General features: G+C 47.6%; 1 protein-coding gene across 1 annotated transcript in view; it reads left to right on the plus strand.

Moving 5' to 3' along the window:
* The first annotated feature begins 116 nt into the window (after positions 1-116).
* mxi1 (max interactor 1, dimerization protein) overlaps positions 117-15,000 on the plus strand; it is a 27,107-nt gene continuing 12,223 nt past the window's right edge. Inside the window, 3 exon segments of the mRNA XM_084465885.1 lie at positions 117-417; positions 2,647-2,749; positions 5,825-5,854. Coding sequence (XP_084322011.1) covers positions 192-417; positions 2,647-2,749; positions 5,825-5,854 — 359 coding nt within the window. The 5' untranslated portion in view covers positions 117-191.

Raw genomic sequence — 15,000 nt, forward strand, 5'->3', positions numbered from 1 at the left:
GCGCGGTATCCCTCAGACAGCGAGGGGAGGACTCTAATTTCCCCATGCAGCACCACAGACATTGGCCACACACTGGTCCACAGTAGAATCCTGCATTCACAAGAGCCTATCTATCCAGAGCAGCTTCTACTGCCCGATCGCCTCAGTGTTTATTCTGTATAACCACTAGAACTTCACAAACTAGTCCCAAAATGGCCACAAGTAGCAGGCAAAAACGAGACCTAAGGGCAGAAGAGGTGTTTTTTGATTCGGAAACGTCCATGGATCAGCAGGATTTCGAGATGTCTAGTTGCCCTTTCAATGACGTCTTCAACTCCTCAGACTCCCCGATGGAGCAGATCAATACTTTCCTGAAAAATGTACAAGTTTTACTGGAAGCTGCGAGCTTTATTGAGAGCTCCGAAAAGAAGGATGGAAGTGAGTTTCTTTCTCTTGCGACCGCTCTTCTCTTTTGCCTCTATTTTATATGGAAAACAATACTTTCATTGTCAAGTGTCTCAGACAACAAAGGGTTGAGTTAATTCAACTTTAAACACCACTGCCTGTTACGACGTGAATGGGCTCCTTAGAGTCAGTGCTAGACTAACACAAGTGCTCAAATAAGTGCTTGTTTACAAACACATCGCATGATTTATGTTAATTTCCTACAAAAGCCTATGGTAGTAGTTGTAGACGTGCACCTGCACATTCATAAGGTCGACACAATGCTAACTACAATGCCTACTGTCAAAAAATGTCCAGCATGGTTTTAATGTGTGGGTGTACATATTGGCATCGCATCCGATATGATAGATCGGACCCACCACATTGCAGCCTCCCCAGTCCCTAGTCTCCATTATGGATGATGTCATTGCCTACACCTGCATACTTATTTGTAACTCGAATTGTTCGTCCCAAACGCTTGTTTTAGATATGGAAAACGTTGAGATGGATCCATGCAGCGGACTGACACGCAGTAGCAATATAAAATGTTAACATCTGCGTATGGAGATGTTTTTTTTTTTTCTTGTATGGGATGAAGTCCGTGTTATCATCAAAGCCAGCATACCGTTTGATTCGTGATAATACATTGTTGCACTAGGGCTTACAAAACTATCGGTGTCTGTGTGCTCATTTTCTAGTTTTGTTGCAGAGCGAAACACCTACTAATCAAATAAATCAGACGGATATAAGTGTGACATGCGAATCTCTCGCCAGCAGGTTGTGGTTGCCTCGGGTTTTTTTTCACTGGCGATTGTTTGCTTCCTGGTAGTTGTGGGTGTATCGCATTGCTTCCACATGGCGCAAAGCGCTCTCGTGATTGGCCGTATGGGGTTTTGCCCCTGGTGCCCGTCAAAGCCTTCCGCCAATCGACTATCTGCCATCCAGTGATGTCACGTGTTGCTGGGCCTGGCTTCGGCTCGCAAACACAAACCCACTGTCCTGATGCATTGTGGGATTTGTAGTTTCAACGGGGATTACAGTTGCAATAGGCACCGTCAAATGCTGTCATTAATGACAGATTGAGGCAATGAATGGCGATGTCCTATCACATAACACCCACATATCACCGAATCATTCTAGTAGGAAATTGTTAAATGTTATGTTTTTTTTATTGCAATAGGTTGCCTTGCTGAAGCGCTGTTATAACTTATAGGCCACTATGTTGAAAAAAACGTCATACTTACTCAGTGTCCTCAAACGGTGGATATGTTAATTTATTAACAAGGGCCCTGTATTCTAATCCAAATCTTTAGATTTTACTTCACTTCATACCAGTATTGCTCTGTTATAATGGGACTCAGACTCCCACAATGCATCATGTTAGACCGGCCTACGTGCTCGCCTGGCTCCGCCCCTCAGCTGTGGAGATAGGTAAACAAACAGGGGAGGAAAGGAAACAAGCAGGAGCCGTTTTCTAGCTCTTCACCCTCGGGGATATTTTATATATGTTTATACCCGTTTTTTTTATTACAATTTCTTATCCTGTTTCCTATAGTTTTTTTTCTAAAAATAAACGTTACTACGCTTGTTGCTGAGTTTTTAAACACAAGGCATTGCAAGAAAATTGGTCGCCTTGCTGTTCTTTAAACACCTTTTTCTATCTTCTCACGACCCAAGCTGTGTGAATGAATCAACGAGAGCCGCTGAACAACACGTTTTTATAATAGATCTTCCGTGTGAACAGAAGATCGGACCTTTTTCTGGTCGGTTGAATATCAGCACCAACTAAGGAACTCAAGGGACAGGGGAAAAGACCGCCGGTGAACCAGCAGCCCTGCATTGTAGAATGACGGCCATCCAGTTGTTGAACGTCCAGCGGTTGTTAGAAGCAGCAGACTATCTAGACAGGAGAGAAAGGGGTAAGGGGGGTGACATATGTCAGATGTGTTCATGGTGTGTGTGTGTGTGTGTGTGTGTGTGTGTGTGTGTGTGTGTGTGTGTGTGTGTGTGTGTGTGTGTGTGTGTGTGTGTGTGTGTGTGTGTGTGTGTCACATTTTAAGTGAGTGACATGTTCACCAATCCTATCACTATGGATTCGACAACCATGTAAATGTCACAAGTGTGGATTGTACTGTGATGTAGGCCGATGCGTGAGATGATTGACGTGGCACCCTCCGTGGAGCTGCAAGCGTTGATCTAACTCTAGTGTTTTGTTTTTAACAGAATGTGAACACGGGTATGCATCGGCGTTTCCCTCCGACGAGACCGAAACCTATCAACGGCAGAGGAAATTCCGAACGAAGAAGTTCAACAATAATCACAATAGGTAAGGAATAAATCTGTTATGTGTGTTGTTGTGGAGCTCTCTCTCGTCTCTCAAAAGGGACGTTTCGTCGCCGTGTCAATGAAACGATTCAGCCCCATATTCAGCCCCGATGACATGTGAGGAGACGTCAATGCGTTATTATTGGGATGGTTGGTAATCAGCGAAGCTTTCTCGTAAACTCACGAATGTCGGTTTGTGAGAAATACAGTGTTTGGATAAAAGTGTGGGTCGCCTCCCAATAATCAGAAAAAAGCATGTTGAGAGTGTAGTGGCCATTCAAACAGATATTGTAATGACTTGGGGGAGGGTAGAGTGTCAACATCAGCGAGCCTTTCATCAGCTGATTGTCAAACCTACTCTGCAGTTGCGGGGGTTAGGGACCGGGTTAAAAGGTACATTGGCAAACAGTGTAACATTACCTTTCAAGTTATAGTTTGACGCCAGACACATTGTTAGGCCTACTTTAAGATATATCGATCTTTAAACAATCATTTATATTACAATGCGACTAGAGATTTTTTTTTTTTTAAGTCAAGTGACGTGTACTTTACACTATAGATTGGAGGGATAGTTTGATCACTCTCCCTAAATGGAGAGGTTTCTATTTATGGATGTGTTGTTTGCAGGCGACCAAGGTGAACACGGGTTAGTCTATTGCTCGACCGTAGTTCAATCATCTGGGACGTGTTAGATTATTTAGAACGACACACTTATGGTTCTAAATGTAAATATTTGGTTCGACATTGGGGATAAGCGTTTTAGTGTAATTTATTGCAAATTATCAGCTATCATGGTCTTAAAGAAGGAATGGGTTTCGCTTTGCCACTCAACGTGACTTGTCACCTATAATAGTTGTGCAAGCTGTGTTGAGATATGCGGAACAGCCGTTGGTGAGGCTTTCCCTGGTTTCTTCATTTGATGTGAGGACGTCAACGTACATGAAACTCCGCCTTTCCCTTCCTTAAAAGAAGAAAGAAACCAAAACGAAACGCTATTCAATATTCATGTTGCAAAGGAATGGTGCAAAACAGGAACCAAGCATTAGTCATCACAAGCGAGGCACACTCCATAGTTCTGCATGGCAACAGTCATTATCAGATATAGGTCCGGGCATGTTCCAGGTAAGGCCACCTCCATTGTGGCATGTTGAGGCTTAAGGTGATGGGTTTATCCTACTCTACATCCTCTTTCACCGACCACTCACAGCAATGGTGTCCTTATCTTTTGGACCTTATCTGACGTGTGTGTGTGTGTGTGTGTGTGTGTGTGTGTGTGTGTGTGTGTGTGTGTGTGTGTGTGTGTGTGTGTGTGTGTGTGTGTGTGTGTGTGTGTGTGTGTGTGTGTGTGTGTGAAAACAGAAGAAAGCATTGTGTTGGTGTGTGGGCTTGCGTCAGGTCCCCCCCCACTGAAATGCACATGCGTGTGATTGAGTTGCAGGCATGATGATTGCTGATATAGAAGGCTTGCATGGGACTGGGGTTTTTATGACCATGAGTGCCTACAGGAACGTAGATCGACTTAGATTGATCTCTCTGCGTGTGGCTGTACATTCTCTCCGCTGCAGGGCTGTACATGTGTGTGTGTGTGGGGGGAGGGGGAGGTGGGGGTGAAATAATCATATAGGATGAACCAGTTGATTGGGTTAAGTTAATCAAGATTACATTTTGCTTTCCAAATTCACAGTCCAATCCATTTCCTTTATCGGACCATAAAATGGGTGATTTATAAACTGCCAAAGGGCAGGTGTGTGTGAGCACCCAGAAGTGGTTCAGTTCCAAATAAATATATAACACAGTACACACTTAATGTGAGATATGTTATTTGCAGCTATTTTACCAAGTCGACCTGGCCAGCCACCTTGTCGTGTAAAATGTAATCTACATGTTTTCACACTTTGTCTCACACAGCCTACTGGGTGGCGAGAAGGGTATGCTAATGGTTACAAATGGCATCTGGTATTTTTATTGATGTAAATAATTAAACACTTGACTCCTTATCACCGCCACCCCTAAAACGTGGAAACACACACGCACACGCACATGCACAAACATACACACATTTAAATTTGGTTTGAAACCTCAGCAGCATTATGTATTCTTTTGTCGTCCAAATGAAGAACGCAATAATTCTTTCTCAGCCTAGGATAACAAAGATGCAAACGGAGAATGGGCGGAGGGGCTAAATGTATAAAACAATACTAATGGTCACAAAATTATAGATGTGTGGCTTTCACGATGACCCCTTCTCATGCACCCAGAGCAAGAGTGTGTGTGTGTGTGTGTGTGTGTGTGTGTGTGTGTGTGTGTGTGTGTGTGTGTGTGTGTGTGTGTGTGTGTGTGTGTGTGTGTGTGTGTGTGTGTGTGTGTGTGTGTGGTGTACCTTGGCCATTTGAGCATCAGGCGGAGGGCTTGTCTCCTTTCAGTGGGCTGCCTCACAAAGAACCTCTTAGAGACCCGCTGATTCTCTCTACATTATTAACACAGCGCTGAACCCAGGCCGCCACGTGTGTGTGTGTGTGTGTGTGTGTGTGTGTGTGTGTGTGTGTGTGTGTGTGTGTGTGTGTGTGTGTGTGTGTGTGTGTGTGTGTGTGTGTGTGTGTGTGTGTGTGTGTGTGCGTGCGTGCGCACTCGCCTGTGTACATGCGTTCATTTGCACACACCAGAAGTGCAAATGAACTTGTAGATTGCGCATTCAAATGCCAATAACCTTCATCCGGTCTCTTTTCTCGCTGTGCGTGTGTGTGTGTGTGTGTGTGTGTGTGTGTGTGTGTGTGTGTGTGTGTGTGTGTGTGTGTGTGTGTGTGTGTGTGTGTGTGTGTGTGTGTGTGTGTGTGTGTGTGTGTGTGTGTGTGTGTGTGTGTAAAACGCACACACATGCTGTCCAAATGCATCAGTTGCCCGAGCAGTTTCGCAGCCACTGTGCTGGCCTGTCAGTCAGTGTGTCATGTTGCTGCTAATAGTAATGTAGGAGGAGAAAGCTCTGTAGATTACCCATAAAGTATGTCTAATGTGTATTCTGTTCATTACATTGGCTCTTTGTATTATATATTTACTCTTTTCATTTGTCTTTCTGCAGGTCAACACACAACGAGCTGGAGAAGAATAGGTGAGTTTGCCACAGACTTGTGCCGAAACACCAGCCACGTCATGTGCCGAAACACCAGCCACGTCCTGCCACATGAACAAACCCTTTGCCAATGCTCTCATTTCAACCGTCCTTGCGTGAGGTTTTCCACAGTTTTCATTATGCCCCGGTCATAACAAACCAGATTTAGAGGACTTTTATGAGGCTAAGGACCTTGCTTTCTCGCACTATAATATCTTTCCTGCCTTCTGTTTCGGAGCCCTTTGCCCCCCAGCATACACGTGCACACACAGGCACAAAGCTCTCCATATGCTGCTGTTTGATACCACCGCCCCTGTGGTACGTCACTGTATCCCTCCCCCATCAAGATGCTGACCCACAGCTCACTCTGGAGTTGAAGCACATGTGCTTTCTTAAGTCTGTCCTCTACGCGCAGTTTGATGTAAACCCAAAGCCGGGACACAACTTTACATACATTGTTTTTATATTCATGCAAGAAAAAAAACATTCTACATCCAAGTACCTGAGCTGCTGTTACCTTGGATGCCTGATCTAGTTGGGCGTGCAGAGATAGCATCTGTAGTGTAATTATGAGCACATTGTGTTACAATTGTGGTGTATCCTGGCTTTTATGGTTTGACCCTGGCCTCTTATCAAGAGAGGAAAGCCGTTGTTTTCTGGGGAGGCCTCATCAGACTGCAAGTTCACCATCAACATTGGGCTGGGCTGTGTTTAGATGTTTAGACTGTGGACCTGCAGACTCGGAGATGCAAGCCATGCGGGGCTGTGCCGACTGTAAATAAGCGTGGCTAAACTCACCGAGGGGTTAACCACCGTCACCAGGGGTATGGTAAATACAAGGAACGGCTCTGTTTCATCATCGCTGAGGGTGTGGGTACAACGAGAGGATGTTTTTTGACACACCTATTATTACACGTCACCTCTTCTAGTTGTGTATCTCACTGCCTCTCTCGCTTCCCAGTACGACAGCCTCTCCTAAAAGAATGGGAACATTGGACAGAGAGGCGTCCAGTGGGTTAAATATAGCGGAGGGTTGATGTGTCATCGTGGTGGTGCTCATCTCACCACACAAGGCCAGCTGGTCTACCGGCTGGGGCCGGCAGATAGCACCAGGGTTTTTTTTTTTCTACATGTTCCACTCTCAAGTCCTGCCGAATAAACACGTAGTCAGTGCTTGTGAAAACCCACAATGGCTCCACGTTGAGGCCTTTTTTAGAAGAGCCTGCTTATAAGAAAGTGAGTGAGTGTGAGAGAGAGAGGGAGATGTCATAAAACACTATTACCTAGCCTCGCGGTTGTGACGTAGCGACGTGAGCAGCGACTTGAATACGACCGGTCGGTTTTTAACATGGTAGAGCAGCAGTGACGACATTCATTAACCCACGAGACTAGTCGGCAGGATGCACCCATCACCCACCGTTGACACTTCAGTGACGACATTTATTAACCACGAGACTAGTCAGCAGGATGCACCAATCACCCAATATCGACGCGTCAGTGTTGACGTTTCGACAGATTTTGAGGATAGGTTTGAGATAAGCCCTCTCACACTCTAATCATTCTGCTGATAACCCAGTCTTCCCCCTCCCTTCCGCTCTACTACCACCTACGCCACCACCACCACGACCATGCAGGATATATGTGGGGTCTGTGGTGCGACTAGAGCAGCCTGGCAGCGCGTTTGGGAGTCCCTGCTCTGGAACATGCCTAGAACATTCTCTGTCACGCAGCGAAAACATTGGGAGCCACAGCGTCCTGTTGGCAGTCAATTTTTATCAACTGAACATATTGTCAGTTATTTTTATTTCACAAACACATTAAGGAGGGTTTGGCAAACCATAATCTCTCGTAGGGAAGAAATAAAAAATATATAAACGGCAATCCGTTGTATTTTTTTTTAGGGAGCACACTTAAAGTCAAAATCTCGTATAATCTCCCCTTCTCTGGGTTTTTCGGCGACGATTAATCCAATTGCCTTTGTGAGCGCGTGCTGCGCTCTGAGCTATATGTATCTGACAGAGTTGTGCACTCAACTGTGTAGGGCTTATGGCATCACTCTTCTAACAGGAGCAGGCCTAGTTCCATTCCAACACACACACACTCACTCACTCACTCACTCACTCACTCACTCACTCACTCACTCACTCACTCACACACACACACACACACACACACACACACACACACACACACACACGGGGGCGGGGTGTGCTTTCAAATTGCCACCGTTGTCTTCTTCATCTCTTTCTTTTCTTTTCCTCTTTACACTCTGCCCTTCCCGGGCCCTTGTTTAACAACCTATCATTCCCTGGCATCTCCTGCAGCTGTCCTGCAGCGGCCCCCTCTTGATAACCCCTGCCACACAGCACAGTTCGTGGTAGACAGCAAGACGCAGATAAAAATGAGCTTTATCACACACACACACACACACACACACACACACACACACACACACACACACACAAACACACATTCCAGATACTCAAACTGCGCAGCCTGACCAGATAACGTCGCCGTCTTTGCCTACTTTGATCATGTGGTTCTTAACGGCCTCGGTTCACTTCCACATGTCAGTGCTAAATTACTCTGCCTTAGTCCGGGCTTAACAGCACACATATAGATGTTTTACTGAGCTGGGAGCCATATCGCTGAGCACAGAACAGCCCTGCCACATAATGTTGTGTTTTTCACCTCTTTAGATCTTTGTCATGTCCTAGACTTGTCTATGAGAGATGCCTCTCCTAAATTACTGTCTGGTGTGGGCTGGTGTGATCCGCTGTTAAATTGCGGCTAAGCAATAACACAAGTCCTCAGCGATTGGACCAGGTTTTCTGTATCTTTTAGGCCTTTGCTCATTGCCTTCACGACCCCCTGTTTATTTGAATACCCTTCTTTTAATCAAGGACAGGCTTCTCGTAAAAGTCCACACTGCCACTGTTTCCCAGGCGTTGGTGGCTCCCACGCACGCCCGCACACACGCACGCACGCCCGCACACACGCACGCACGCCCGCCCGCACGTACGCACACACGCACGCCCGCCCGCACGTACACACACACGCACGCCCGCCTGCACGTGGTCGAAAGAGGGGAAGTTGTGTACACAATGTGCTGCGGAGTCGTTTTTTGGCGTCGGCTGCCTGCAGAATATGACCGGAGCTTTGTCATGGCTGTCAGCAGCAGCAGGCCTGTGGCTCTGTGGTGGCAGGTGAAGGGGGGGGGGGCCTGTAGCGGCGGGCCCCTTGCTGTTTGTTTAGGCTCCATGTCACCGGGCAGATGAAGACCGCCACGCCTCATTTGAGAGAGACACTGGAGCAGCGACGCTTTCTTTTTTTTTTTCATTATTTACCCATCCTCTATATACGATAAATGTCACCACCTGTCTGCTCGAATGGAGCCAATGCTTGATCGGTCATTACCCGGTCAGGCTGTAAAACAAACCCCTATCATGGGCAATTGGCATGCATTAGATAACATCCATGTCGACTAGTACGTAAACACTTTCAATAAAGCACTTTGTGGTTTCATTGCTTTATTGCCTTTCTGGCAAATATGATATAATCTAAATAAGATAAATTGTTTCTGTAACTGCTTTTAAATTGATACACAAATGCGTCTCTCGTACGTGGGGTGGCAAATTACGGAGCTGTTAGCAAGCAGTCTCATTAATGTCCCAATGGTGGGTTTTACTTCTCTTCTAGGCGTTCAGCAAGTAGTAGCTGTCACTTTACGCAAACTAATATTAAGTCAATGCATTTCCATGGCAACAAGCAGCCGACTGCAAAGCCATCACCCCCCACCGCTGCTTTTGTGGCAAACGCTGTACCACATGACCAACCACCATGGGCTTCATCTTACCGTGGTGAGCTGGTGCTCTCCCAGAGCTCCAAAGTGCAGCAGCAGCAGCAGCAGCAGGAGCCTCACCCGCGGGCTTCCCAGCTCTAACAGCCCATTCTCATGCCCCCCTGCTGCAGGGTCGGGTCGTTTGTCCTGCCCAACGTGACAGCTTGTAAGCTTTTCTTGGCCCACGACAGCAGCTTAGGGGGCTCGATGTTTGGTGTCGTCCAGCCCGGATTGTCGCACGTGGAGCAAACGTGCACACGTGCTGGGGCACGCCTACCTCTGCCACCAGCTGTCCCGTAGCAAGACTAGCCTAGGTTAGCTCGTGTTTTAACGGAGGCCGCTGTCCGGACAAAGTGGAAGGGGACTTAGCGTTAAGGACTAGGTCAAACACACCAAAGTCACAACAGCCTTGTGTGTCAAACTAGCCTAATCCAGGCTTGCGGGAGTGCTTAGTTAGCATGGCCGCCCTGTTTATAAATACACCGTTGTTTTGTCATACCTACCATACCTATTCGGGGCCGCGCCAGCTGTCTGTCAGACATAATGGCTGTGGCCGATAACGTTGTCTACTCTATCATTGAGCCGTTGTTGACGTAAAAGCGCTAAGGATAGCATTTCCTTTGATTACATCCCCCCCATTGACGTGTTTGTCATTTAAAACATTTGCTGGAATTGATAACGAAAATGAGCCTAGTCCATATATACTAGCCCTGTTCTTAAGAGGTGTGCATACCTTTAAATTAGGTGGCGAATGACTTTTGAACGTGAAGATTGTGGGTATTTTCAGCTCACATCCTCACTCCCCCGCACCACCTCCATAGACTGCAAGGAGACAAGACATGCTGACACAGTGGAATCAGTGTAGTGGAGACGCCATCCAGGAGAGATTAGGTGCTGAGATGGAGGCTTCTTCTTCCACCTCTGAGCTCTCATGCGCCCTCAATCTCTTCCTACCTATCTGGTGGGGGGACATCAGTTAAGCCATTCAAGGAATTGCATCGTTAAATGGACGCGTGGCAGCCTTCTTTCTGATGTTGACAAACTCAAAAGCTGCTAATCTTATCTTTTAGCCTGTGCTGAATGTCAGTTTTGAAGTTTTGAAGAGTTCCCACCGCAAGAAGTACAACGTAAAAAACAAGTAGCACTGTAATCTGAGCCTACGACTGTACCAGGACAAAGTTACACCTGAACTTATCCTGTTCAGATGTTAGCCGAGACGAAAGCAGAGCTTGGGAAGCGTGTGTACCGAGCACAGTGCCAAGTGGATCGTCCCAAGAAGACGAGAAGCTCACATTGTATTCTCCTTCCCAATTATCTGCTGCAGTACAACCTGTACTAAGCCATGTCGATCTGACGTAGATGTGCGAGTGAACGGGAAAACACACGGCGTTCCTGCCTCCGAACATTACATCCCAATGACTCCCAACCCAGTGTTTATTACGTGTTTTGTATGTCGGCCATGGCCCATCAACAGCAGAGCAGCGCGGGCGCTGGTGGATGAGCCCGCGTCAGGCAGAACGTCCACTGTTACAGTTTGTTCCAGGATGGAATGTTCCGCAGGACTGTCGTCGTGCGTCAAGCGGCATCTCACGCAGGCAACCGCCCTGGAAGGGGAGAAGACAGCCATGGACAGAGACATGGATCACTTGTCAGGGCAAGAGAAATAAAACACAACGGGGGGGGGGGGGGAAAACACAGAAAGCAGAGGGAACGGACTCAATCATTCCCCTTTGACGACGGCGCTATTTATAGCCGTAGAGCCGGGTAAACACTGCTCGCTTCTGACCAATCACGGCGCCCCCTTGAGGTTAGCAGTGCGCCAATCCCCGCACTTGCCAGCTCACGCTAACTACCGCACTCTCAGTGATGACTGTTGGGCAAACAGGCTCATCATGCAGCCCAGTGTGGGCTATTGCACGGGAATCATCTGGAATTACGTAGAGTGAGAAGCAGAGTGACTTCCGTTTATTTGGATTAAGGTCGTTTCTATTTCCGTCTCGGTGTGAAGATCAATTATCCGTCAATGGAAAATATTAAAACTCTGATGCACCATTCCCATGGCCCCAAGTCCCCTCACTGAATGCAGGAGTCCTCTATGGATACAGTGCGGTGCCTTGGGGGGAGGCTGTGGTCAGGATGGTGAAACATCTGTCCTGAGGCTCCATAGGGTTTCTGCAGCCGAGCCTGTTTAGGATCCAGGCCATACTGGACATTTTAATCCAAAGCTTCTCTCCTCACCCTGTGGGTCAATCCATGCCGAAGGCCAGTGGATAGAGACGGGGGATGGTGGGAAAATGTAGGTGGGCGGAGATGAGCTACTCTGGGGGGCAACATCAAGATTAAAGGGGCGGTGGATGAATGAAGAGATAGGGACTGGGAAGGAACATTAGTTTTGGGGCAAAGAAGCCTATCCGAATGTGACTGGCGAGCCCAACTAAAGGCATCCTTTATCCTTTCCCTCACCCTCTCACTCTCTCACCCCCCCCCCCCCCCCCCCATCCTGAGCAAAGCTTTTGTCAGTGTAGCCGATTAAAAGGCAGTTGTGCACGTGCAAACTAATCCGTGTTTTAGGAATGCTTGTCTGCCCAGTCTCCAATGGCCCTGCTACGCACACTGCACAGCTGCACCACCCCGGCTACCTTATTCCCCCTCCAGTCAGCTGGTTTACTCTGGGTGGGTGTGTGTGTGTGTGTGTGTGTGTGTGTGTGTGTGTGTGTGTGTGTGTGTGACGCTTACATGGACACCTGCTATGCGTCAAAATTGTTAAAATACCAACCCTTAAATAATGCTTTAAACACCTATGGCTACTCATGTAAAGTCATTGCCCTGATCTTTGGTAGCTTAGGTCATGTACATAAAATGTGTGTGCGAGGCCTGCAGATCTGCAGAGACTACCTAAGAAAAGGACCAAACGCTTCACAAAGTACTGCTCTATATCAGCACTAATTGGTAGCCTCTTTATCTGGTGGCGCAGGTGTCACCTTTACCCTTAATGTACAAAATGGACTGAGACTTATTACTTCCTTTTAGGCAAATTTGGATTTTGCCATGATATGTACTTATTTATCAAATCCAAATCAAGATGTAAAGTGTGCGTGTGAGACCTTGTTCATTGTTCAGATCTCTCTTCCTCTTCCACTCAGAACGAGCACATCTCGTCCAGTTCACTTCTCCGAAGAACTGCACACAGACGCATGTGCACACACACGCACACACTGTGCATCAAGTTGTCCTCGCCTGTATTATCTACGCCGCCGAGCGTGGCTTCAGCGGGGTTGCTACGACGACGGTACCGGTCAGGCCTACCGTCTTCTTAATGCGTCCCACTTAGTTTTTCTCAGTGGCGGGTCGAGTGTGTGTGTGTGGCTGGCGGCGGCGGCGGTGGTGATTGGGCCCACTGTTGGGACCCTGACGAGGCATGACGTGGTTTGAACCTCCTTAACCCCCTCGCTGAGGGAGGAGTGACTGTGTGCGCCGTATGCATTCTTCGGCCTACGGTGTGCTGTGTTTTTTAACCCGCACGCCGGAGTGGTCTCTCTGTGGGCTCCGTGGATCTCCGACCCAGACTAAACATCCTTCTGGCGCTGGTTCTGTCTGTTCCACGGGTTAGGTGGGAGGAGGAGGAGAAGGAGGAGGAGGAGGAGGAGGAGAGAGTAGGAGGAAGTGGAGAGAGAGAGAGGAGGAGGACAAGGAGATGGAGGGAGAAGGCATTATCAATGTTGCAAGTGCCTTTTTTTATAAAAGCTTAAAAGAGAAACTCATTCTGTACAGCAAATCAGGAGTTCCCTTCACATCGGCCCACACATGCGGCCGGCTATGAATCACCACCCCTGTCGACGTTTATGTTACAAGCCCCGTGCTCCCGTCTCCCGTGTTGAATCTGGGTCAGCATCCCCACTACACATCCAGATGAGTTCCAAGTCTACTGCGCAATAGGGCTACCCAGTGGGGGGGGGGGAGGAACAGTGGGGGTGTGTGTGTGTGTGTGGGGCGGTTAGGGGGGGGGGGGGGCTCCTCACAGCCTTTGGTATTGTTTATTGAACTTAACAATCATCCATCAGTCTGGCACTCGAACCTTGTGAAATGGGACGATTGTTGACGCAACACACCCGCCGTCACTACGGGAAACCACTGGAGTCTCAGGGTAGAGGTTCGGGAGAAGCCAGGCTCGACGTTTGATGCGTGTCCCGTGTTGAGGATTTGATCCTCATCAAGGGCTCCACTCATGCTTAAAATGTAGGCAGTGTGGTGCTATCCCTATAAGCTGCTTGGGCAGAAAAGGGTCCGTCCTATGGGTTTAAGTCCAGAGATTTTAAGATTGAGGGTGACCGGAGATTGGTGTGTTTCCGCTTTGATGGACTGTATGTCGATGTAAATGGACTCAAAAAAAGAAGCTGTAATGATGTGAGGCGACCGCAAGCTTTAAGCCTCACTGCCCACTACACCGCGGCTGCTCCAGTTCTTTACCATTGCTTGTTTCTGGGCAGATTACAAATGGACAGAATTTCTCTCGCTCACTCTCTCTCTTGCTCTCGCTTGCTCTGGCTTTCCCTTTCTATCAAGCCCATCTGTCAAAGTGTTTTATAAAAGAGGAAATAAGTATTACTTCCATCAGTGGAAGGAAGCCTGCAGCGGCAGTTTGTGTGTGTGTGTGTGTGTGTGTGTGTGTGTGTGTATGTGTGTTGGTGTGTGTGTGTGTGTGTGCGTCTCTGTGTCTGTATGTATGAGCTCAGAAACAGATAAGCTGGCATGGCGTGTCAATTCTCTGGGCAAAACATTACTTCCACCAGACTGGGTTCAATGCATAGCTTATTGATTTACATTTCAATTACCTCGTTTTAATTGAATTATTGCCTGTGATTAGTCCCCTGGCTCTTCTTGACCGTATGAGTATAGATTTTGTTACAATGGATAGAGCAATATATGTGTGTGTGTAGTTTATGCCTAGTAACAAGTCAAAACAAGTGCTTTTCCAAGTGTCTGTCGTTTGGTTTTGAGACGGCATTCCAGATATAGGCTCGTTTCCATACAGTCATTTCCTGCCCATTCCCCCCCAGAATAATAAAGCAGTTAGCAAAAGCACATATGGCCAGCCTCGGGTTTTTCGCCAGCCAAGCTGTTATTTGGCTGTTTGATGACTGTTCCAGCAGGCTCAACTCGCTAGAGTAGTAGTTTCCCCCCCATAAACCCAACCCCCTATTCAGTCAGTCAGGTGCCAGTGGTTCTCTGTATAGGTGAGCATGTGACCCCGCACTACGACCATCTGCGGTCATGTGACCATGGCAGGGGCTATTCAGAACCCCCC

The sequence above is a fragment of the Micromesistius poutassou genome (genome assembly GCF_964030765.1).
Source record: "Micromesistius poutassou genome assembly, chromosome: 3".
Taxonomy (NCBI): Eukaryota; Metazoa; Chordata; class Actinopteri; order Gadiformes; family Gadidae; genus Micromesistius; species Micromesistius poutassou.